This window comes from Sebastes fasciatus, chromosome 4 (assembly GCF_043250625.1).
Source record: "Sebastes fasciatus isolate fSebFas1 chromosome 4, fSebFas1.pri, whole genome shotgun sequence".
Lineage (NCBI taxonomy): Eukaryota > Metazoa > Chordata > Actinopteri > Perciformes > Sebastidae > Sebastes > Sebastes fasciatus.
Window position 1 is genome coordinate 23258767 of NC_133798.1, and position 25390 is coordinate 23284156.

Sequence of the window (25390 nt, forward strand, 5' to 3'; positions counted from 1 at the left end):
AAATACTGCCCTGAATCTCTGCTGCTTTCAATGTATTACAAAGGATTTCGGAGAGTACCAGGAGAGTTACTACTCTGTCCAGACTACAGAGGGAGAGCAGATATCCCAGCTTATTGCTGGGTACATTGACATCATTCTTAAGAAGGCAAGTAATTAAACATTTAATATGAAAAAAAATCATCTCATTCTCCATATATTCAGCCTACATTGTTGACAGTGATGTCTTCTTTCTACAGAAGCAGAGTAAGGATCGTTTTGGCCTTGAGGGAGATGAGGAATCCACCATGCTGGAGGAATCGGTGTCCCCTAAGAAGTGAGCAGTGCTCATGTATTATCTGACCATTCTGATTCAGCGAGCACAGTCTAGTTATTCCTCATGAATGTAAACCTCACTGTTTAATTGTGCATGTAATTACATTTCTGCCAGCCCAGCATAGTTCCCCCAAGAGAGGTAATGTTAGAATTAAGCACAAAAACAGCAGTTTGAATTTTAAAATAACACTAACGCCGCTCTCGATATTCCTGAATACAATTTTCTAAATTGCTTCCTTGTTTGTGCAAACCTAAACACAAAACCTGCCTCAGGGTGAAGAAAAATGATCATCTTATTGCACAAAAGAAAGCTGCGTCATCCTGGAAGTTAAGATACCACGCAGGTTAAGATATCATCTCGTTGGAAGCTGTTTTATTCAGTAATTTTGATCTCCCAGTTGGGAGCCATCTCTCCTGATTTTCCCATGTAGCTTAGTAACTGATGAGGAATGAAGGTATAACGCTGATGGACCGGGGCTCTATCACGCAGAGCTTGGAAATTTGTTGTCACTGGAAATCCACACGGCTCTTAGTGAAACCGCTCTCTGGCAGAATGGGGCGTCATATTCCTGCTGCTTATGAGCCAATTGACTCATGTTGTGGTTCTCAGCACAAAAACATAATTGCTGCCTCTCAAAACAAGCCATAATTAACCAATGGAGTCAGGAGCATCTGTTGAGCTGGGCAGGAAAACAGACATTTCTCCCATACAATATTTTTTTCCGACAATGCCTACTCACCGTGATAATTGTTTTAATTATAATTTTGTAATTTTCATCGTCTAAATTAGAAACAGTTGCGTTGTCATCTGGGACAATTATCTGAATATAAAGATACACTCACTAGTAACACAAAGGAAAATGAGTACACCCTATTCAAGTAGGTTGAACATACATACTAGGGCTGACCCGAATGCTTCAACGCTTTGACTGTTGCCATGGTAATTGACATCCAAATCAGTATTTAAATGCTTCGTTGATATATATGTAAGGGATAATGTGCAGCGAGCCGGTCATTATTGTGAAATAAACCCTGACGCAAAGTGGAGGGGTCTTCCATCATGCTGAAGGGGGTTATTTCACAACAATGACCTGCTAGCTGTACATTATCCCGCTTATTACACGGCTACTTACTTAAGAAATCCGACATCAGAACTGGATCCATAGCAACGATCTGTTATACATAGCAATGGTCTGCTATAAAGAAATAACAGACTGTAGAACGCCGTAATTGACCATCAGAATTGAGTATTCAACAGAGCCATGTAATAAATATAATGTATAAACCCCAAAGTAGCCCATGAAATAAGGAATAATACAACATTTTTTCATTATTCATATTCAACATAAACTATTATTAATTATTGTATTGTAAGTATTGATGGGAGATGGAGACCGACAGACAGAAGAACATGTCAGCGTGCTGCACCGTACAGCAAAGCTTCAAATACCTTTGAATATTTCTCACTGAAGCTTCGAAGCCCAAAGAATGGTATTCGGGACAGCCCTAATAGATACTGTACATATATATTATGAAAGTCATCATGCACTTCCCATCTCTTTTCTTCCTGTATAAGGTCAACAATTTTGCAGCAGCAGTTCAATCGAGTGGGTCGTGTGGAGCACGGCTCGGTAGCACTTCCAGGTATAATTCGGTCCGGGTCTATTGGCGGCCCTGACACCTTCAACATGGGTACAATGCCTTCTGCCCAGCAGCAAATCACCACAGGGCAGATGCACAGAGGACACATGCCCCCACTGGTGAGTAGGAGAATTTGCACTTGCAAGCAAACATGGACTTCATTCCAAATCGCATTTGTCTTTACTTTTAGTACATACTGCAGCTGCCCTTACAAAGTGCGTACTGTTGCATGCAGTATGCATACAATTGGGACATACAGTACTACTTCATCAAAACATTGCACCTTGAACTTTGACCACATTTTGACATGACATGGTAGCATCCAACCTTGGGCCAATCTGTGTAATTAAAATACTGTGTGTGAACCAAAAATACTGAACCGAGGGAATGAGAAAATGATGTAGCAGCACACCGCCGCTCTGCTCAGTTCTCTATTTATTTTAAATATCAGAACACAGTGTCGAGGTACATCATGTAACATCATGTAAATGTGATCTGCGGCGTTTGATATATTGCTTTTAGTCCCGGCTGTCAACAATGAACCACAATGAACAATATGAAGAGAGTGTGATAGGGAATGAAACGTACCTCATAGTCACACTAAAAGCCTATCTGCGTTTATAGACATAGACTGCAAGACCGAGAGTTTCACAGCTTTGCACAAACACAGTACTATACATATTGTGTATTTAGATCACTTTTGTCATTTGCACTCTGTGTCTGTTGTTTGTTGTTGTCAGAGTCTGGCCCAGCAGGCCCTGATGGGGACCATAAACAGCAGTATGCAGGCTGTGCAGCAGGCTCAGGCTGACCTGGGATATGTAGAAAATCTGCCTCCACTCGGCCATGATTTGGTGAGTCTCCTTCCCACTTACTACACAGTGTTGAGAAATATTTTAGAATAGATGCAGCATGGATATATTTACCGTACTACGACTCCTCCACATCCCATCATTCACAGCAACTCCTTAAGTTCCACTTCTCTGACTCTCATGAATGTGTGCTTTCTGATATCGCAGCTTCTGTTTTTTTTGCAAAGCAAAGACAGATTAGATAGAATTAAGCATTTGCATCACATCAAAGTCCATCACATTTCTCAAATATAATTAGGATACAGAACTGACTGTAAATATGGAGGCTGCATTTAATGCTCGAGTGTTTCCGAAGCCGTAGGTGTTGTAGAGCTCTAGTCCTTTAATCCTACACGAGAAAGTTTATTTGAGCTGAAAATCACCCACTGTGATGAAAGCCAACAGCTCTGCTTTTTCCTCCTCCACCGAAAGGCATCCAGGGTTTGGGTTCAGAACAAAGTGGACGAATCCAAACATGAAATCCACTCTCAGGTTGATGCCATCACCGCTGGAACGGCATCTGTGGTCAATCTCACAGCAGGTGAGTGCCCAGGAGAATACTAAACAGCTTCAGTATTCATGTATTTACACACCACAATTCTGGTTTATGGAGTAATTTTTTCCTGATAGATATTCTACTGATAAATAAATCTTGAACTTGTTGTGCTGAAGCTCAACATACTGGCAATGTCTCTCTCTGCTCCCCTTGCTGCTTGGCTCAACGCCAGTCAAGTTCCTGCCAGTCTTTTGTGGAGTTTTAATCTTACCTCGCCATCTGTTTGGTTGCACTTACACTCCCTCCACTAGCTATTAAAAAAAATGTTCTTCGTCACGGCCACTTGCTTCATCAACGTGCTCATCTCTGTGGAACCATCTGAAATAGGCTCTAATGATGACACTGACGCTGATGTGTGTGTTACAGCATATGACACGCATGCTGCCCTGTGAATTAGCTAAATCAATGTGGCAGCAGCATCACGACAAATTGAGATGCGCAGCACAGGTGTAGTTTGTAAATGACGGCGATCCATCCTTCACAGGTGAGCCGACAGAAACCGACTACACGGCGGTGGGCTGCGCCATCACCACCATCTCCTCCAACCTCACGGAAATGTCCAGGGGTGTCAAGCTGCTTGCGGCATTGATGGACGACGAGGTGGGCAGCGGACACAAGCTCATGGGCGCTGCCAGGATGCTGGCAGGAGCTGTGTCGGATCTGCTCAGATCTGTCGAACCTGCGTCTGCTGAGGTGAGACGCCCACTGGTTATTATACTGACTTGGATTTCATTCTCCACTTTAATCCTGGTAGCCACAAAGCCACATACAGTGTTGAATGTTTTGATTTTTATCAGTGAACATGAAGGTATTCTGGGATGACTTTTGATCCAGAAGTCTGTTTTAGATAGGCCAGAGTAATGAATGTGGTGATGTCATTGTTGTACAGCCCAGACAGACGGTGTTGACTGCAGCAGGAAGCATCGGACAGGCCAGCGGGGACCTGCTCCGTCACATGGGGGAGGGCGAGACCGATGAGAAGTTCCAGGTTGGACGCCACCCACTCACTGTTCCTATGACACTGCCGGCCAAACAGGAAGACACATACATTATTCTCTGGCCCCACTTTAAAAAAGTCAATACACACTCAAGTAATCACCTCAGACTTTATTATTAGACTGTTACTTTATAGGGAGTTTATAACAAAGTGTCAGAAGGAGAGCTTTGGAACTTTTTATTTCAGTTTCAGCAACTTATACAATCATATTCACAATCTTGCCTACTGTTTTTTCTAGTTTTTTTTCCAGCTGTTTCTATATGGTTTATGGTAGGGCTGTCAACCAATTAAAATAATTAATCTCGATTAATCGCATGATTGTCCATAGTTAATCGTGATTAATCGCAAATTAATTTCACATTTTGTATCTGTTTAACATGTACCTTAAAGGGAGATTTGTCAAGTATTTAACACTGTTATCATAATGGGAGTGGGCAAATGTGCTTGCTTTATGCAGAAACCCTCACAGGTACTGCATTTAGCATAAGGAATATGCTCAAATCATAACATGGCAAACTCAAGACCTACAGGCAACAACAGCTGTCAGTGTGTCAGTGTGCTGACTTGACTATGACTTGCCCCAAAACTGCATGTGATTATCATAAAGTTGGCATGTCTGTAAAGGGGAGACTTGTGGGTACCCATAAAACCCATTTTCATTCACATATCTTGAGGTCAGAGGTCAAGGGACTCCTTTGAACATGGCAAGGCCAGTTTTTTCTCACCGAAATGTAGCATACATTTAGAGCGTTATTTAGCTTTTACAACCTAAAAATCGCAAGTTGCGTTAATGCGTTATCGCGATACCTTTGACAGCTCTAGTTTATAGATAATTTGCCTTAATAATTCAAAATATAAATTCAAAAAATAAATAAAATCACTTCAGATTGAAGTATTAAATTGTAGTTAAAGTAGAACAGAGGTACAAATTAGAAAGAAAGGATGAATAATAATACAAAAAATAGGGAGGGGGGAGTTCAGGGAAGGGAGTTGTGTGTGAATGTGTGTATATTCATAAGGAGATAAAATGAGAGATGATTCAGAAGGCTATATAAGGATTCACTGTATTAATATAGCCATGGCAGGGCTCCACCATTTAATGAATATATCTTTTTGGAGTCTCAAAATGTCAAAAATGTTATTTGTTCCCTCTGGTAAATCTCCCATAACTTCTCAGTCCATATATTGTATGTTAGGAAGGTCAGGTTTCAACCACATAATTGTGATGCATTTAATTGCTGCTGTTAGCAATATTTGTAAAATGTATTTTTAAGCTCTTCCATCAATGCCTTCTGGTGTCAGAAGGTAGCTTTTAGTAGTAAACAATAACACAAGGTTTTCTATAGCCTTTGAGATCTGCCTCATCTATGCTTTTACACTTCATTTACCTACAAATACACATTTTAGTTCCTAGATGTCTTCTTGTGGCCTTGATACCACTTGTGATCAAATGTCTTTACTATATAACAGATATAATTTATTATTCGCCTCCTAATATTAACATCTGTCTCTTGCTTAAGGTATTTTTACTATTATTAGTTATTCTTTGTGCATGAGATGTCCAGTATTCGTGCTATTTCAACTGAACAAGATGAGTTAAAAACATTTACTTTCCCGGTCCCTTCACTCACATGTGCGCAGCTGTGCTGTGTTTCAGTGAAGGACATTGATTAATATGTTGCAGGACACCCTGATGAATCTGGCCAAAGCAGTGGCCAATGCAGCTGCTATGTTGGTCCTGAAGGCCAAGAACGTGGCCCAGGTGGCCGAGGACACCATATTGCAGAACCGGGTGATCGCAGCTGCCACTCAGTGTGCCCTGTCCACCTCACAGCTGGTAGCCTGCACCAAGGTACTGATCTAAAACTTGGTGATCTCAGTAGCCAAGTAGGTAGAGGACATACCAACAGTCATCCAAGTAGCATGTATGACACTGGTTATCACAGCGTTGTTACAGTTTACTATGGAGATGTGCAATATTTAACTTTTAAAACAGGTCTTTGTGCCGTATCTTGACCAAAATAAGTTACTTTTTTTATCAGAAACCAATGAATAACGATGGAATGTTTCATTTTAAAGGCCTGAATTCTTGTACTTGATCAGTCTTATATCATAAAAGTCTTCAGCTCTTGTAACTCGTCTGAGTTTCTGTTAACAACTGTGTGCGGTGCAGGTGGTGAGCCCAACCATCAGCTCCCCAGTGTGTCAGGAGCAGCTTGTCGAGGCCGGGAAGCTGGTGGACCGCTCCGTGGAAACCTGTGTCAAGGCTTGCCGTTCGGCCAGCGACGACGGCGAGCTGCTGAAGCAAGTCGGTGCAGCAGCCGGCGTGGTGAGCCAGGCCCTCAGCGACCTGCTGCAGCACGTCCGCCACTACGCCAGCTGCGGAGAGCCCATCGGGCGCTACGACCAGGCCACTGACACAATCATGAACGTGACAGAAAACATTTTCACTTCCATGGGCGATGCTGGTGAGTACAAACAGAAATACTGGAGGCCAGAAAATATAGTGGCATGAATACCTGCTTTCACTTGACTCATTCTTGTGTTTTGAGTGCATAAGAGGGCCTTAAGATATCGTCCATATTTGTGTCCATGTTAAGTGACCTAAAAAATCCTGTGGCAACATTGTCAAAGTTCAAGATATTTGTTATGTTTTGAGCCACGATGCTGAAGAATTTCCAAACCCAGCCAATTCTCAAGGGGTTGTAGAAAGCATGTCATCCAAAACCACTACAGAGCTCTCAATCTGGTCTCAATCAGCATCAGGGAGGCTTTGAAACTTAAAAGAAAACACATGACCAGGGCATTTTTAGCAGGGCAAACTTTTTACCTTTTATAAATCAACAAGGGGGGAAAAAAGAGAAAATAGTAGACATAGATTCAGTGATTGGAGTCCAGTCTACAGATAGTGGATCAGTTGATTCCCAAGGCCATTGGATGTAGATTTTAAAGCACCTAGATGGGTTGTCTTTCACAGACTTCTCTCGGTGAGTTATTTCAAGCTGGAGGTGGGCGTTTGGGAAACACAGCTTTTTATAGCGAGAGTGTGGGGAGATGTTACATATATATTCCAAAGACTTTGATTTGTGTGAGCGGATGACTCACCAGAAACCTTCAGCTATACAAGTTCATGAAGGTGAAAACAATGATGCGACTAAGCAACAGACAGAAATGTCTTAGTGATGCACAAGAGTTGGGTGATATGATAATATATAGCATGAGATGATGCTAATTTGTCTGTCACACAGTTTCTACAAAAATAGTTGTCCCTTTAGTATATCAGCTTGTATTACGCTTAGTGTGCAGGATCTTTATTTTTTTTATTCAAGTCAAAGGATTAGTCAAAAATAGATATTTCCTTTGGTTATTTTATCTCTACAGTCTCAACTGAATATTCAGAAAATATAATGGCTAAATGGATGATGACAAGTCTGAAACGTAAATATCACTTTCAAAAGGTTCTGGCTGTCGAAATGGATACAAATCTACAACAATCTGCACGACAAACAGAAATAAATAGAAAAATCAGCTTTGCAGCACAAACTGAATTTCAGCTGTTTGTGTGTCTTTGTGCTGCTATTCTACAGTAGTTGTCTGGGACATCTGCCTTCATGTGCTTACTTACTTTTTGTCTGTATGTGTGAACAGGTGAGATGGTGCGTCAGGCCAGGGTGTTAGCCCAGGCCACCTCCGACCTGGTCAACGCCATGAGATCTGACGCAGAGGCAGAAATTGATGTGGACAACTCAAAGAAACTGCTGGCTGCAGCCAAACTCCTGGCTGATGCCACAGCTCGGATGGTGGAGGCAGCTAAGGTGAGAGTGTAACAGGTTTACTGTCACAATGTAATGCAATAGATATAATTGAGCATTTAACTAGTAATATCATTTAGTTAAAGGACCAGTGTGTTGCATTTATGGGGATCTATTGGCAGAAATGTAATATAATATTAATAAGTATGTTTTCTGTAGTGCATAATCACCTGATAATAAGAATCGTCGTGTTTTTGTTAGCTGAGAATGAGCCGTTATATCTACATAGGGAGCGGATCCTCCTCACGGAGTCCGCCATGCTGCACCGCCTTGTTTCTACGGTAGCCCAGAACGGACAAACCAAACTCTGTTTACTGTTCCTGCTTGGGCCGGAGTCAATAACGTTACTCGCTCCTGTCGTCCCCGCCGCCGCTCGCTCTCTCTTGCTCACTCACTCTACACACTCTGCTTCAGATGGCTCTAGAGAGGGCCATTCGCGTTTTCGCATTGGCAACCGTAGCTTTCCAACACGCTTGGCACACGGGAGAGGCTACAGTTGCTTGCAATCTCCTCACCTCACCGCTAGATACCGCCAGATCCTACCCACTGGACCTTTAAATACCTCAACTTAATATAATCTAATTGCTTTCTGTCATTATTACATTACCTTTTCTGTAGCTCAATTAGTACTTTATTCTAAATGAATACAGAAGAATTAGTAGTTAGTTCAAAGAGGACCTATTATGCTTATTTTGGGTTTCTACTAGAACACAGCTTTAATGTTCAAAAAACACTTTATGCGGCTGTGCTGCAGCATCTCCTTTCACCCTCTGTTTGCCCATCCAAATAAGCCCAGTCTGCTCTGATTGGTCAGCTGGCCCACTCTGTTGTGATTGGTCAACTGAACCAAACTCTTCAGACTCCGCTCAAGCTCCGCTCTAACTAGCTTTGTTTGAGGGCGTGCCAAACTAGCTGCTAGGCAGGTATTATGCAAACTTGGTGACATCACCACGTTACGGAAGAAAAGGCGGGACTTCAAGCGAGGCGTTTCAGGCAGTTCAGGAGCAGTGTTTCTGTGGGGGAGAGTAACTCCCTTTGGCGTGGACTTTAGGCTTTGTAACTTTGCCTTGCAGACATTTTACATACACAAAAACTATATAACACACTAAAGGAAAGGGAAAAGCAAGAAAGCATAATAGGTCCTCTTTAAACCCATTACAAACAATCAGATTGATCTACAACTGGGGATATTGTTTCTCTTTTTCTATCAGCACTGTCCTGGTGTTCTTGCATGTCTAATGTCATACTGAATGCGTGCAAAGATGAACTGAACTGAATTGCTTTCATTTGATAGAATACCTATTTTGGCATCACTGTACTGTATGCACTAGCTACCAGCGTCATTTCACATCCAAAAATAAAAGGGTGCAGCATCCGTGGGTCTTAATAAGCCCCTGGCACTGGGGAGCAGGATACCATCAGTGTGAAATACCCAGGCGTTGTGAAACGCTGCCTATGGCACATTAGATGTTTTTGATCTGTGACACATTAATCACCGCATCACTGCCATTATCAAAGAGGAAGTGGGAATCTGGCACTGACGGTTTCCTTGGAAACTGCCAGAAACGCAGACAGAGCTAAACGCCTATTTGCATCTATTGCACAATGTGTGTTACCGGAGTTGTTAAACTATCATTGCTGAGGTCTGAATAGCTATTGTTATGTACTGTATGTATGTGTCATGGTCATGTGTGTCTCTCAGGGGGCGGCTGCTTACCCAGAGAACGAGGACCAGCAGCAGAGGCTCAGAGAGGCAGCTGAGGGGCTACGTGTAGCCACTAACGCTGCAGCTCAAAACGCCATAAAGAAAAAACTGGTCAACCGGCTGGAGGTGAGTCATCGGAGTCAACATGCTCTCATCTATGTGTTGTTTGACCTCGAATCAAAACGCAACACTCTCCGTTGTTTCCCTGCCAGCAGTGATGTCACGTAAATAGCTCTTTCCCATATGTTTTCATCCTTTTATTATAAACATAGTAGAAATAAATGTAGAGTTTATACATTAGGCTAAAGGAAACATATACCAGAATGCGAATAATGAAGTGCCTCAGCAGTCATTTGTACAAATGCGACCCGTTTAGTATATTTGTGTTGTGGGTTATTTCTCTTTTCCTGTAGCAAAGTGCTATAAATCCCATTAGTGTTGTGAATGAGCTATCTGAGTGTAAAGATCTGTGTTTAGCCTTTGGTATCAGTTTGCCCCTAATGACTACCCCCCCCCTCAGCTCCAGAGCGCCCAATGTTCAATTTCCGAGGCACATAAACTATGCATTACCCAGGGCTTGGATCAGCCTGCTATCAGACATATATCTCAGTCGGCCTGCTTGCATCAGATGGTCACAGTAATGGTGCTAATGGTCACCTCCATCAGGGAAATGTGTGAGCTATTGAAAACCAAAGTGTCATGAATCCGCAAGTGTGCATGTAACAATCATCACAGTCACCCTTTAAGACCCCATTAATCATACCTGTTGTCTCCTGTCATCCAGCTGCTGTGCAGATGTGCATATGCTTTTATTCAGAATAAAATATAGAGAACATGCTACACCAAAGGTAGAAAATGCTACTCCGACCTCTCATGTCAATTCTACATGCAGTTCAGTCTTTTTTTTCTCTCTCTCAGTATAATGATATCATGTTTTCTGGTTCTCTTTTATCATCCTCCTCGCCTCCTCATCCACTCAACAAGGAATGTCTTCTCCCTCTGTTTTCAATCTTGTCATCACTTCAAAGCTAGTCTTGTGTCTATGAATTAATGTGAGCTAAGCAGTATGTTTTCAGTGCTTTAGTTTGGGGGAAACAATGCTGATCATCCCCTGAAATGAAGATTGAGCACTGCAATCTCTTTTCTTATAAAAAGGTTTGGTCTGTGGCCCCTCTTAGTTTGATTAGAACAACTCTCTCTGAGTACAGATCATGACAGCGTAATACTGCACAGAGCAAAAGTGAATGTTACTCTCGGCCCGGCGCCACTCTCTTACTTTAGCTTAAACGATTTCCATTTGTATCCTCTGAACAGATAGCTGCTAAGCAGGCAGCGGCTGCTGCTACTCAGACCATCGCAGCTGCCCAAAATGCTGCTGCTTCCAACAAAAATACCGTCTCACACCAACACCTAGTACACAGCTGCAAGGTATGATCATGTGCTATCTTTACTGATGTATTGAGGGGAGACAGCCAAGGTAATTAGGGTCAAAATCTTTAATAATAGATACCACCATGAAACTTCCCCAGTTGATTACTTACATTAGGGAAATTAACTTTTGTATTACAAGTTTTCTGAAATTTTATGTTTAAATATGGAAATTAGGTATTATTTTATCAAATATGTGCTAATTTGTATACATTTCCAGAACACAAATCTGAACATTGGATAAAGTTTCAAAATTCTTGTTTCATTTTGTTGACATATCACACCTCCTCCCAACCTCCTCCCAACAAGTGAACATCAGATTGTTTCAGTTTTTCCCAATAAATATGTCCTATCCTGCTCTGTGCTTCAGCGAACAGGCAAAGCGTTGTGTCACTTATTTGAAAAACCGCTCGCCCTGGCTCTATTCATGCAACGTTTCACACACCTCCAACCTATTTTCACTGGTCAAAATCGACGCTGACAGTAACTGCCAGTTAATTAATATCATTCTCTCTATGTAGTAGAGTGACGATGCTTGTAGTGTATCCGAACAATTTTTCGCACTCCATCCGCCAGAGTTTACTCGATTGCTGTAGGTTAGGAAGAGGTGTTAGAGGTTAGAGGTTTTTACAGACATAATTTTGGATATCTCTTTATATAACTCCATAAATCAGAAAATACGTAAATAAAATATAAAATAATAAAATCTATTTAAAAAATCCTTTTCGACATGTTTTTATGAATAAAATGTTCTATAAATCAGGCTATGAATAATATATATGAACAAAACCTTCTGTAAGAACTTTCAGAATATAGATAGGAATGAAACTGGAAAGTTTAGTGTGTGTGTGTAAGTGCTACTGAAGTGGAGATAATGTGGAAATAATAATTGAGAAAACGGCCTTTTAAAGATATGGATTGTACAATTCCATATATTTTGAAAACACAAGAGGTGAATAGGGTAAAACATTTTATAATAGATATCACCATGAAACTTCCCCAGTTTCCCAAGTTTTCTGAAATGTTATGTTTGAATATGGAAATGAAGCATTATCTAATGCTAACTTTTGGTAAATTTAGGAGCAATCTACAGACCCAAATAGACAAAGTAGTAAAATAAACACCTAAATGTGTATTTTGGATGTTTTCTTTCCACTAGTCTGAAAGAAGACATGTTATGGAAGCAAAATAGCCCAAAATTGACCATAGCATGAAAAACGATGTTTCTGCCTGGGGTGTCTCGCCTAAAAAAAAAAAAATAATAATGTCAAATAGTGTACTAAAAAACTCAATCCTTATAATGTATATTTTATGCAGCACCTTTCTCTTTCAGTCGTGATGATGTGGATATGAAGCATACATTATTGTTGTGTTTCAATGCAGGGGGTAGCAGATAGCATCCCCCAGTTGGTGCAGGGGATGAGGAGCAGCCAGGCTCAGCCCGAGGAGCTCGGTGCCCAGCTTGCCCTCATCATGGCCAGCCAGAGCTTCTTACAGGTCAGACCTTTTTGCCACGACACAGTCAGCAACTATCAAACTCTCTGTCATCACACAAAAACTGCTTCTTTAGTGCTTATGAAATTGTTGTTTTTTCTGTCACCGTCGCTCAGCCTGGGAGTAAGATGGTGACGTCTGCAAAGTCAGCAGTTCCGACGGTGGCTGACCAGGCCGCTGGTATGCAACTGGGCCAGTGTGCCAAGAACTTGGCTACCTGCCTGGCCGAGCTCAGGACGGCCACCTTGAAGGTATTTATACATCACACTGTTAGAGACCGCAGCAGTCATCTCACTGATGCAGGGAATTTGTTGCTATCAGTTGTTTATTGTAAGACTGCTTTTAGGTAAGCCCTATTCTTTGATCTCATTTAGAGATACAAAGCACAGGATATAGGCTGGTATCCTGTCTGTACTGCATATTGGATGTAAGTAACATATACTGTATGTGTGTGTGTGTGTGTGTGTGTGTGTGTGTCGCTTGAAGGCCCATGAAGCCTGTGGTCCACTGGAGATTGATTCAGCCCTCAAAACCGTACAGACACTGAAGAGTGAGCTTCAGGATGCGAAGATGTCCGTCATTGATGGCCAACTCAAACCTCTTCCTGGCGAGTCGGTCAGTACATCTGCTCTGAAGTTCAATTGAAACATTATACTTTAGATATCCAACTGTACACATACTAACATGATGACATCACGACTATGAATCAAATGGTTTATTTGTGTGCTCTGTTGCTCCCACAGCTGGAGAAGTGCGCTCAGGATTTAGGAAGTACGTCGAAGGCTGTGGGCTCCTTCATGGCCCAGCTGTTGACATGTGCTGCACAGGGAAATGAACATTATACAGGTAAGAGAAGTGTATTCTACACAGAAAGCAGGTCTCAGAAGCTCAAGTAGCCACTTGGTTACATCATTTACTTCCGTCTATAGCGTAGACTGTGTATATAGGTGGATGACGTGTCTCCAGAATATCCCAGGAGCTGCCATCTTGAGATTTTGACGTCTTTTGGAGCCAGAGTCTGCGCAGTAGTGATCAGGGGGCTGGAGCCACGGTATCGAGGTCCCGCCCACACACCCACCTAAGCCAATAACATGCCGAGCACGGCCGCAGCCTGCTAGTGTGAGCCACGTAGCTGCTACGTTAGTACCACGGTAGCTGTTAGGCTAGAAAGACACAATCATAGTATCTCTATAAATACATTTATGATCACATTGACACATGTTGTATTACACAGACTTGTGATGGTTATGGAAAGTTAAAGTTACATCTCGACTACTTCATTCAGAGCAGCTGTCAATCATGACGTTTCACCTCCTTTTTATAGCATCAAATAACTAATTAAAACCAAACAGAAAAATGAACACTTAAACATACATCAGCGTGATAAGAGCTACCGACAATGACAGAAACCATCTTTGGGAATAACTTATGTGACGTGTACTTTTACTTTTTTAGTCTGGCACGTGTTTCATCCGCTAACATGGAGGGGGCGGGGCTTATGACCTATACTGCAGCCAGCCACCGGGGGGCAATCGAGGTGTTTTGGCTTCACTTTTGGGGAGCTGTCATGTCGTTCGTCTTTATATACAGTCTATGGTCTAGAATAGTTACATTGCCAGATAGAATAGATTTAATAAACATATGTGGATCGCTGACTGTAACTTTGAATATTTCTTTCAACTGTGCTGAGTGTGAGGATGCAGCAGGCAGAGACAATGATGACTCTTTATGTGTGCCATCACTATTGCTTTAAAACTGAACCCTTTGCATGGCTTGGCTGTTTCGCTGTCAATTTTGGCCCAATTGAGGATCTCAGGGGAGGAGAGATGAAGACAGATAGAGAGAAGCATTTCTAACAATGAACGCTTCCAGGCAGCACTCCATGCTGTGGCACACGGTGCCGCTCGCTACTCATTAATCTTATTTTCACTAGATTTAACATTCCATCAGCAAATGGCTCCACTTGGCTGGTTAATGCAATTTGATGCAATTTGCTGCTTTTCTTCTCGGCTCTGTGTATAATAAGTTAAGGGCACCTCCCATGTGGAGCCATATTTATTGTATTAACTCATTTATTTAAACAATGAGGGCATTTCAGTATCACAGTTTGTTCTCTGTGTGGTGCGGCTAGCCCCTGCCAGCTGATATTCACAATGCAATTACAATTATAGTAAAGATAGGAAATACACACATACCTCTCAGTTTGGATTGCTTAAACAGGACTGCTGCAAAGTGAAACTAATGAGATCGAAATGAATGTTTAGTAAAATGTCACATTCAATTTCTACAGGAACATGGTTACTTACTCTCACTACATAACAATGTTCAATACAGGAGAACGTGAGCATCATATTTCCTTTACACCTGTGTAACATACAATGCACATGAAACGCTCTGTAGCTTCCCTTTCTAGTAGTGACGATACTGTTGTTATGCTTCATGATATTCTCTCCATCTTTGCCCCTATGATCAAAATGATTCACTGTCATTTCATCATGGTTGTTCCAGAGACATGCCCTGACCATGCCCACTTAGGAGACAGGAAGTGTATACCATTTCAAACCACTGGCCAAGCTTGTAATGGTTCATCTTTGTCATAGAGCACATTTTTGTTGTTCGCAGGTGTGGCTGCCAGAGAAACGGCACAGGCTTTAAGGACGTTGGCTCAATCAGCGAGAGGTGTGGCGGCCAGCACCAAGGAGCCGCAGGCTTCAGCTGCGATGCTGGACTCAGCCCAGTGTGTCATGGAGGGCTCGGCCATGCTCATCCACGAAGCCCATCAGGCCCTGGTTCATCCAGGAGACGCCGAGAGTCAGCAGAGACTGGCACAGGTAGCATAGCTCCCAGTGATATATATGATATTCATCACATTGTTCCTCTCGCTCTCCTCTACTGATTTGTAAACATTTCTTCCTCCCATAACAATCATCCCCTCTAAGCGTTGCTATTTCCTCTCTGCTGTGTCGCTCGCCTGGTATTCCTCTCTCAGGAGCTCCAGAGTAAAACTGCTCATTCTCCTGCAGCCCTTCAGGGGATAAACATATTGTTTGGCATATATCTGTGACAGCAGCATAAATTAGTGACAGGGATTACTGTGCACCGCTGTGAGCCTAATTTGCATTTTCCCCTTATAGTTTTGTTCTGGGACATTGCATTGTGTATCACATTGTTAGAATGACTAATGGCAGTCCATTGATGGTGTTGCACTGTGTTTCAGGTGGCCAAAGCAGTTTCGCACTCCCTGAATAATTGTGTGAATTGCCTGCCAGGCCAGAAGGATGTTGACATGGCCCTCAGGAGCATCGGCGAGGCCAGCAAGAAGCTGCTGGTGGACATTGTGAGTCCCATATGTACTTTGGGATTTCTTGACATTTGGTGTATTTGCACTTTCACAAAAACATCTGTACCGAACAAAATAAATAAAATACCACCCCATAACTGAGCAGGTTATTTCCATTTGACTTTGACTACTACAGTATGCCCTAATTGATGCGTGTCTTTGTCTTTGAAGCTCCCTCCCTGCAGTAAGACATTCCAGGAGGCCCAGAGTGATCTGAACCACACAGCAGCTGAACTCAACCACTCTGCAGGCGAGGTCGTCCACTCCTCTCGTGGAACGAGCAGCCAGCTGGCTGCAGCCTCAGGGAAGTTCAGCCAAGACTTTGATGAGTTTCTGGATGCTGGCGTTGAGATGGCAGGACACACCCAAGTAGGTTTCATGATCACTCAACCCCCCCTCCACACTCCATTGAAACAGTTCAATGGTAATACACTGTCACCAGTATTTTAACACACAGAGAGGAGCGTTCAAACCTTTGATGGACAAACTCAGAAGTCTTAAATGGCTGTCTATTCCTCATGTGGATAGACAGGCAGACAAGCGACCCGCGAGTAAATGCCTGGTGCTATGCGTGGCAACCATGAAAACGGCTGTATGTATCCCTGCCGGTACAACTGTGTGGAGTATCAAATATCCATAATTGCAGCTCGATTTGTTGACACGACTAGTCTTTGATGCCAACCACAGACTGTTATTGTTGATAGCTAGTTAGCTAAATTAGCATTGTCGTTTAAACTACACGGAACGTTACCTGACACATCACATTATAAGTGTCTGACAACATTATGGAAAGGAACCTTCAGAGAAATAGAATGTTTTCCTTACCTTTCGCTTGATCCGGTCTGTTTGTTATTGTGTCCAAGTCCCGCTCAAAGAGAAGTCTCGTTGTGAAATCTGCATATCCATATACTCTGGTTAAAATAAATCAAATTTAAAGACTCCATTCAAGATTTCCAATTGAAAATCTCTGCCAAACAAACAAACTCTGCCCGGCTGGCTAGCGTTTCCACCATGGATGTATTCCCAAGGGTGAAAGTAGATTGAAGTTCTTGTCGGTACTACTAGGCTACCCCAACCTTCATCGCTTGATATGTTTTCCTCCCACCCTCAGCTTCATGTATCCATGAACACGCGATTCAATGCCTGTTTGGTGTAGAAAGAAATTCGAAACACTTATTATGTATAGCAAATGATTTATTTAAATGGTTAAAGTGCTGCAGAATAATTTATAAATGTTGACAAAAGTTTTGAGCTGTTGTCCCAACTTAAGGGGGTATTCACGGGAATTTTACCAGTCGGGAACTCGTATTTCTGATTATTCCGACACCACTTGAACCAGAAAGCAGCACAAATGCCTTATCTCGCAATGTTAATGAAAGGGAAACAGCATTACCCTATGTGTCAACAAATTGAGCTGTGATAAGGGATATTTGATACACCACACAGTTGTACCGGCAGGGATACATAGCCTACAGTAGTGCACATATCCCGTTTCCATGGTTGCGTACCGGTACTGAATCTTAGCACTGGACCGTACCGACCTACTTTCACCCTTATGTATTCCATTATTCCACCGTTGTCTTCCGGTAACACATCACTTCACCAAATTCAGAACGAGACTTCACCTTGAGCGAGACTCTTTCCATAATGCCAAACAATTATAATAACAATCAGAGCCTGTCATGGCAAAAACAAGCACATTTAGTGGACATAAATGACGATGTCAACTTGCCCCAGTTTCAGAAATTATTGTCCCTAGTCAGCTAGACACAAAAACAAGGGAAATAAGGTAGACAAATACCAAAGTTACCCTTTAAATGCTGAGTGGTCGAGCTCATAGTTTTGTGTGACTTTATTACCTAAGCTATTTAAGTCATTTGTTAATTAGACCTCTTCATCTAATTCACTTTGTCACATGATTGTCCCCAAGAGCACTAACACAGTCAGATGTAATGAGATCTTGTGATGTTCTTGTTCTGGTTATTTTGCTCATTAATTTGGAAAGATAGTCTGGGATTGGAATTGATGTAGCATGACACCCGAGCTTTAATCAGGCTCGAAGAGGCCTGCTGAGTGAGGAAAGCGGATATGGGTGGTGGGGAGTCTTAAATGTATTCGTTACAATACTTTATCCCTTGACAGCTGTCGGCGACAGTTAATACTCTAAATCCATCTTAAAAATCACCTGTATTTTTCTCTTTCCTTGACTGTGCAGAGCATGGACGACCAGATCCAAGTCATTGGTAACCTGAAGAACATCTCCATGGCGTCCAGTAAGCTGCTGCTGGCTGCCAAGTCTCTGTCTGTGGATCCAGGGGCAGCCAATGCTAAGAATCTTCTAGCTGTGGCAGCAAGGTGCGATAAGATGATCTGATATGTATCTCTGTTCTCAGTATTTGCTAGTAAAACTGAACCATTTTGTCCTAAATATGACAAGTCTGCATCAAGTTATGAACAATTCCAATGTTATACTTAAATGTCACAAAACGTCTCCCTGCCGCATCTGTATGCCACTCCCAAGCCTGTGTCTGTTCGGCGATGCTGGAGGGAGTACGTACTGTAGTGAGAAGCCAACAGCTGGTCCCGCAGGGCTTTGGGCCTGACTGACTTCTCTCTGTCTAATTAGGAAGATGGAAGCCTTGGCTAGGGCCTGTCTGTGCTCAGCAAGGCTGAACACAAACTCAAGACAATCTCGGTACTCCTATGCGCGCCGTGTTAGCCCATCGCAGCGAGAGGCTTGAATAGGGGGGAAGCTTAAAGCATCATGTGTGAGTGAAGCCAGGCTGTGCGTGCAGGCGGTGGACACATGTGAGAGCTAAAAAAGCCTGTGCGGCTGCCTGTGTGTGTGTTTCAGGGCAGTGACGGAGAGTATTAACCAGCTGATCACGCTCTGTACCCAGCAAGCAGCAGGACAAAAGGAGTGTGACAACGCCTTGAGGGAGTTGGAGGTAGCCGTCCTCACACACACTGGACCACACACACTCTCTCTCGTCAGGCCTTTTTTCTGTTGCCTGTACATGCCTGTGTGTTTTTAATCTAGGTGCATTTGTTCCCCCTTTCCTTCCATCTATTTTGCATTTGATTACTCCCACTGACATTAATTGTAGATGGACATTAAATTCAGAACTATAATAAGTGCATTAGTGACACTGGTTGAACCAGAGCATTTTTGCATACTGAAGCCTGCATTCACTTATGCTCAAGTAACTGAAAATGACAATAAGGCTGCATTTTAAAAGCTTGATTACCATGATTTATCAAGGCAGTATGTTCTCATCAGCTTGATTTACATTTATAGTGTTTCCTTTCTCTAAATGAAGTGGCTAATAAAAGTGTAAAATCATAACAGGAATGTTCAGTGTCCATTGTAGATTATCATCTCTGTCTGTGTACAGGCTGTCAGAGGGCTCCTAGAAAATCCCAACGAGCCTGTCAACGAACTCTCCTACTTTGACTGCATCGAGAGCGTCATGGAGAATTCAAAGGTACAGGCTTTCAAAATAATGGTGTGAACTATATACTTTAACTGTCAGGGATATTTAACGTACTGTATTAGGCAGCTGAAGATCTGATTTGTAAATGTTTTCTTTCCATGTCCGCACGCCTCAGGTCCTGGGAGAGTCAATGGCAGGTATTTCACAGCACTGTAAGACAGGTGATGTGCTGGCCTTCGGGGAGAGCGTGGGTGTGGCGTCCAAAGCTTTGTGTGGGCTGACGGAGGCTGGAGGACAGGTGAGATCACAGCATGGTACTAACTACTCACTCTGAGTTACCATGCTTCTGCTTTCATCTGAGCTCTTCTGTACTCGTTTTTGCTCACCTTGTTTTTTATGCCTCCTCACCAACAACAGCCGTGGCCGAAGGCTTTATGTTTTTCGGGTTGTCTCTCCGTCCGTACCATTCTTGCGAACGCGATATCTCAGGAATGACCGGAGGAAATGGCTTCAAATTTGGCACAAACGTCCACTTGGACTCAAGGATGAACTGATTAGATTTTGGTTTGCAAAGAGCACTGTGACCGCACGTCTGTCCATTTCTCATGAAAGTATATCTCCGGAACGCCTTGAGGGAATTTCATTACATCTGACACAAACATCCACTTGAATTTGGTGGTCAAAGTCATTGTGACCTCACAAAACACATTTTTGGCCATAACTCAAGAACTTATATGCTAATTGTGACAATTTCACACAAATGTCTAACAGGATAAGATGATGAAGTGATGACATTTTGGACAGATATGGATGTAACTGCAACTTGACTGGTTGGTGGAGGCAAACAACCGCAAGGCGGTAATTCTAGTTTAATATATGCTTAGAATTAATCATGTTACATTTCAATTAAGAAGGTGTTTGTTTAAGGTTGATGCAGCCCTCAAAACCAATGATTCTCAAAGTGGGGTCCAGGGACCCCCAGGGGTCTGTGGCACTCTGTCAGGGGGTCCGTGAAATAGTAGCTTTAAATTATAAGAATTGTGCTGCATCATTATAAATGTATATTTACAGATGGGGACCATTTGCACCAATAAAACAAGCATATTGTGTCCATTACTCCCACCAACATTAGCTTTGGGCCAATAGAAACTCTCATATGATTGTGACAAAAAGCATTAAGTTCATTATTTTTAAGTTGAAGCACTTACTGACAGTCATCTTTAGACTGGTAAGTTTAAACGTCTGGATTTATTAGGACTAGGCCAGTCTAGCTGTTCATTTTCTGAAAGCTTTTAAGAGCAGTTACTTGAAAAGTATGAATGCTGTCAAGTTGAGTCCAAATGCAATTTGAATAAAATCACCCTCTGTTTAAAAGTAAAAGTATGTAAGTGGTATTAAAATGATTCAAATTGAGATGTGATTCTGTTTATCACTATGAAACAGGTCTAAGAGTACAAACTGTTGTAATCATATGCCTGGTCGGTGTTATGATTAAGAGGGGGTCCTTGGAAAATTCTCTCTTGAGTAAGGGGTCCCTGGCCTCAAACATTTTGAGAACCCCTGCTCTAAACAATACATGTAAAGGTGGAATCCATTCATAAATGGCATTTAGACCTTAGCGGCAAACTTGGCCGTGACAGTGAGCCAGGTTTCATTGGAGGTTTTACAGACTTCCAACCCTGAAGCTGTAAAATAACATCCTCGCCTCCATGCAACATTCAGTTGCCTTGTCTGCAAAAGGGCACCCTCTGACAGATCTTTTGTTGCTTCTGCAGAAAGCTCTCCTGTTATTCACAATATATACGTCTATGTTTGTATCTATTCATGTGCTTATGTCAGAGAATGTGGACTGCTACCATTAACTGCTACATTAATATAACTCTGTTTTTGTTCTTCGCCCTGTAGGCCTCTTATCTTGTAGGTGTGTCTGATCCCAACAGTCAGTCAGGCCATGAGGGGCTGGTGGATCCCATCCAGTTTGCGAGGGCCCACCAGGCCATACAGATGGCTTGTCAGAACTTAGTGGACCCAGCCAGTAGTCCGTCACAGGTAAGGAGGTCCATGTGGGGCTTGAAAACATTACAGGACCATTTCCTGGCATATGGACTTGGGACAGTAGTGTATATAGATCTCTTGTGACTGCGATTAAATGGCTCATTAAGTTTGAAAAACTTCAACTCGACCTGAACGTCGTAAATAATTTAGTCTACACAGCTCACCGGCATGCCTCATTTCATACAGCTCTGCTTCCTGTTTGTTGGTGCTTCTTTTGTTCGTCAGATCTTGTCTGCAGCAACTATCGTAGCCAAGCACACCTCGGCTCTCTGTAACGCCTGCCGCCTGGCGTCTTCTAAAACCTCCAACCCCGTGGCGAGGAGACAGTTTGTCCAGTCGGCCAAAGAGGTGGCCAACACCACAGCCAACCTTGTCAAAACCATCAAGGTCAACTCTCCAACTGATCAAAACGTTGAGTGTAAATTTGGTACAGAATTCTTTCGTCGTGTGAGAAGCTGTAAATGTGTGTATAATTCAGCCGCTTACAAAAACATGAATGGTCAAATATTCATATGGCGTTGTCTTGTTTCAGTGCTCAGATGGGGATTTTTCGGAAGACAACAGAAACAGATGCCGTGTTGCTACGACCCCACTCCTCGAGGCTGTGGAAAACCTGTCAACTTTTGCCAACAACCCTGAGTTTGCGAGCATCCCAGCGCAAATCAGCCATGAGGTATTCATCCGTTTCGAGGCTTGTTTGTCATAAGGCTGCACAATTAATAGAATTTCTTTTCAAAATCGCAATATGGCCTCTTGCAATTTTCAAATTGCAAGAGGCGCAATATTTGTCAAAATACAATTTTAATTTAAATATTGTCATGCGGCAGGGATGTCCTGGCCTACACATCATATTCTACAGACTTAAAAAAACGTCTTTGTTTGGAACAGGTCTCCACAAAAATCACACCATAATCATGTTAATATGTTTTTCAATGAAAATGGGAATAATGATGTAAAAATAATCATTCCCTCTAAGATATTTTTTCGAAATCGTGCAACCCTAGTTTGTAATGCCCCTTTTAGGACGTTCATTTTCATTTCTTTCCGCAATTCCTTATGATTTAGCTGAATACAAAATAAATGGAAATCTTTCTTTTCGGTACGAAGGTTGTCGGAAACATCCAATTAGTCGTTTTTTCTTCTTGAAGCTATTCTTCAGAGAGATTTCATGAATATGTTTGTGACTTCTGCACTCAATCTCCTTCAAACAGACACTTTTATATGAGCCAACACAGAAAGGTTTGTACCGCGAACATGAGGATGAATTGAATTGAGGCCCAATTTTCCCTTTTCTTTTAATGTCAAGAAAAGACTCAGGGAAAAAGATGGATTTCTATTTTTCAATCTGAGCGGAACAGTTCCCTCACAGTCCTCTCGAAGCTTTATGGCTGTAATCTGTTGGAGGGCAGTGTTTAACGGCACTCTTTCTCAGCACAGCTGCTCTAATCTTCAGCTTGTTAATCTAATTGTCGAGGGAGGCTTTGGCTCGGATCATAAAGACTGAAGGTGTTTCCTCCTGCATCTGTGTAAAGCTGCCTTTCTAATCTCATCCCTCCCTTTGATTGCACCTTTGATCTCTTCAAGGTAGTCAAGGAATATTAACAACTCTGTCGTACCAGTGTGGCTCTTTGCTCTTTGCTGTTGAGCTGCTACCTGGGCTGTTGTTTCACCTGCACTGATCTCTTCATTTCCGCAGGGCTCAGCAGCTCAGGAGCCGATTGTGCGCTCAGCCCGCTCCATGCTCGACAGCTCCTCTTACCTTTTAGAAACAGCCCGCTCTCTGGTCCTCAACCCCAAAGATCCTCCCACGTGGTCCATACTGGCCGGCCACTCCAGGACAGTCTCTGACTCCATCAAGAGTCTCATCACCTCCATCAGGTTGGTTATTAATCCCACCTACTGCCACATCTGTCTCTGCAGGATTATCCTGAATCTAAGTGTATAACGGTTTGCTCACAGTTAGAGGAAAAAAAATGTTTCAGAAGCCAGAGGGCTTATCCTGTGATATCTGCTCAGCTAAGCAATAAATTGCCACATTAGTATATATCTGCTGAGATTCCTGCTGCCTTGTAATAGATTAGTAGAGCAGCGGTGAGATGATGAGCCATTTTATCAAAGGTAGTTCCCCACCCACTTCTGTCTTCGTCATCATCCTCCAATCAGATGCATGCACTATTCTCACAGCAGCAAAAGTATGTTTACTTTAAAGGAATACAAGAAAATGTGTATTTATTTATTCACTCTCTTGCCAAGAGTTGGATGAGAGGATAGATACTAATCTCATGTCTGTCTGCAAAATATGCAGCCAACAGCTGATTAGCTGGGTTTAGCAGTGTCTGCTGGTTGCTTGGCAACCTCATGGGGATGTCAAGACCAGGGGTATTATAGTAAACCAAAGCTGAAACTAAAATGAAAATAAACTGAAAAAAAAATTCCTGGGTAAAATAAATAAATAAAAATAAAGTAAAAATTAACAAATTAATTTCAGTTTTAGTTTTTTAGCTGTAATATATATCACTATCTGAAAAAAAGGACACAGCATGAAGTTCCGTCAATTCTCGTGACATTGAACCACAGAAACTGAACGGACTTGACATTCCAGGAGATGGCGCTATGCCGCAATTTCGAAGCGCATAATTATATCCAGGAAGTCACTGCTCCCGGCCAAAAAATAGTCCTGCACAAAACCACAACTAGTTGATTTTATGTTCCAGTTTTTCCACAGATTCAACAAACAAGATTATAACATGTTAATCAGTGAGCTTTAGATGTGCTTTACCTTTTTGACAGAGCCAGGCTAGCCGTTTCTCCCTGCTTCCAGTCTTTATACGAAGCTAGGCTAATCGGCTGCTGGCTGTAGCGTCATATTTAGCGTACAGATATAAAAGTGGTGTCAATCTTCTCATCCAAGTCTTGTCAGAAAAGTGGGGGAAAAAAGTATTTCTCAAAATGTCAAACAATTCCTTTAAATTGAATGTGGATTTTTGTACCATATTTTTTGCATTATTTATACTGTTAATATAATGTAGAACTGCATTTATGTATTTTTCAACATTTCTGCTGGCAGGGACAAGGCTCCAGGACAGAGGGAGTGTGATTACTCCATTGATAACATCAATAAGTGTATCCGGGACATTGAGCAAGCTTCCCTAGCTGCAGTTGGGCAGACGTTGCCCTGCAGAGATGATATCTCCATGGAAGTGAGTTCAAGTACCCCATCAGCTCTATCTTGTCCGAGAGAACGAACTTAATGGGATCTGTAGTCTTTCTGTTGTGACTTATACCGTTATTCTCTGCCGTTGTAACTCACCAGGCGCTGCAGGATCAGCTGACATCCTCTGTGCAGGAGATTGGCCATCTGATTGATCCCGTCTCCACAGCCGCCCGAGGCGAAGCTGCCCAACTAGGACACAAGGTGCCGGTCTGACCATATATCCCTTCATCCCCTCTGGATTTAGAAAGAAAAACCCATTCTGTCTGTTTTCTATCTTGTGATCCAATCCTTCCTCAGACGGCTCTCTTACACTCGTTTTCCCAGGTGACCCAGCTGGCAAGTTACTTCGATCCGCTCATTGTGGCGTCGGTGGGCCTGGCCTCTAAGCTGCACGACCACCAGCAGCAGATGAACATTCTGGACCAGACCAAGACCCTGTCTGAGTCGGCCCTGCAGATGCTCTATGCTGCCAAGGAAGGCGGGGGAAACCCAAAGGTACTAAGCAGTTCATATAGCTACAGTGTGTTTAGCCTACCGTGAAGGGTTTCAAG

At 42.5% G+C, this 25390-nt stretch overlaps 1 protein-coding gene across 3 annotated transcripts in view; it reads left to right on the top strand.

The window, feature by feature from the left end:
- Nucleotides 1-25390, top strand: part of tln2b (talin 2b) — a 106555-nt gene that overhangs the window by 56732 nt on the left and 24433 nt on the right. For 2 of the 3 annotated variants that reach the window (XM_074632924.1, XM_074632925.1), the window contains exons 11-40: nucleotides 44-145; nucleotides 237-313; nucleotides 1889-2072; nucleotides 2694-2807; nucleotides 3237-3345; nucleotides 3845-4053; nucleotides 4250-4348; nucleotides 6042-6209; nucleotides 6531-6825; nucleotides 8006-8172; nucleotides 9872-10000; nucleotides 11189-11302; nucleotides 12686-12799; nucleotides 12913-13047; nucleotides 13283-13411; nucleotides 13540-13642; nucleotides 15419-15627; nucleotides 16014-16133; nucleotides 16308-16505; nucleotides 18352-18491; nucleotides 18991-19084; nucleotides 19532-19621; nucleotides 19746-19868; nucleotides 21476-21619; nucleotides 21851-22036; nucleotides 22158-22298; nucleotides 23322-23503; nucleotides 24693-24825; nucleotides 24939-25040; nucleotides 25164-25334. In XM_074632924.1, the coding sequence (XP_074489025.1) occupies nucleotides 44-145; nucleotides 237-313; nucleotides 1889-2072; nucleotides 2694-2807; nucleotides 3237-3345; nucleotides 3845-4053; nucleotides 4250-4348; nucleotides 6042-6209; nucleotides 6531-6825; nucleotides 8006-8172; nucleotides 9872-10000; nucleotides 11189-11302; nucleotides 12686-12799; nucleotides 12913-13047; nucleotides 13283-13411; nucleotides 13540-13642; nucleotides 15419-15627; nucleotides 16014-16133; nucleotides 16308-16505; nucleotides 18352-18491; nucleotides 18991-19084; nucleotides 19532-19621; nucleotides 19746-19868; nucleotides 21476-21619; nucleotides 21851-22036; nucleotides 22158-22298; nucleotides 23322-23503; nucleotides 24693-24825; nucleotides 24939-25040; nucleotides 25164-25334 (4281 nt within the window). The remainder of the gene's footprint in view (nucleotides 1-43; nucleotides 146-236; nucleotides 314-1888; nucleotides 2073-2693; nucleotides 2808-3236; nucleotides 3346-3844; nucleotides 4054-4249; nucleotides 4349-6041; nucleotides 6210-6530; nucleotides 6826-8005; nucleotides 8173-9871; nucleotides 10001-11188; nucleotides 11303-12685; nucleotides 12800-12912; nucleotides 13048-13282; nucleotides 13412-13539; nucleotides 13643-15418; nucleotides 15628-16013; nucleotides 16134-16307; nucleotides 16506-18351; nucleotides 18492-18990; nucleotides 19085-19531; nucleotides 19622-19745; nucleotides 19869-21475; nucleotides 21620-21850; nucleotides 22037-22157; nucleotides 22299-23321; nucleotides 23504-24692; nucleotides 24826-24938; nucleotides 25041-25163; nucleotides 25335-25390) is intronic. The other variant, XM_074632926.1, reaches the window with a different exon arrangement.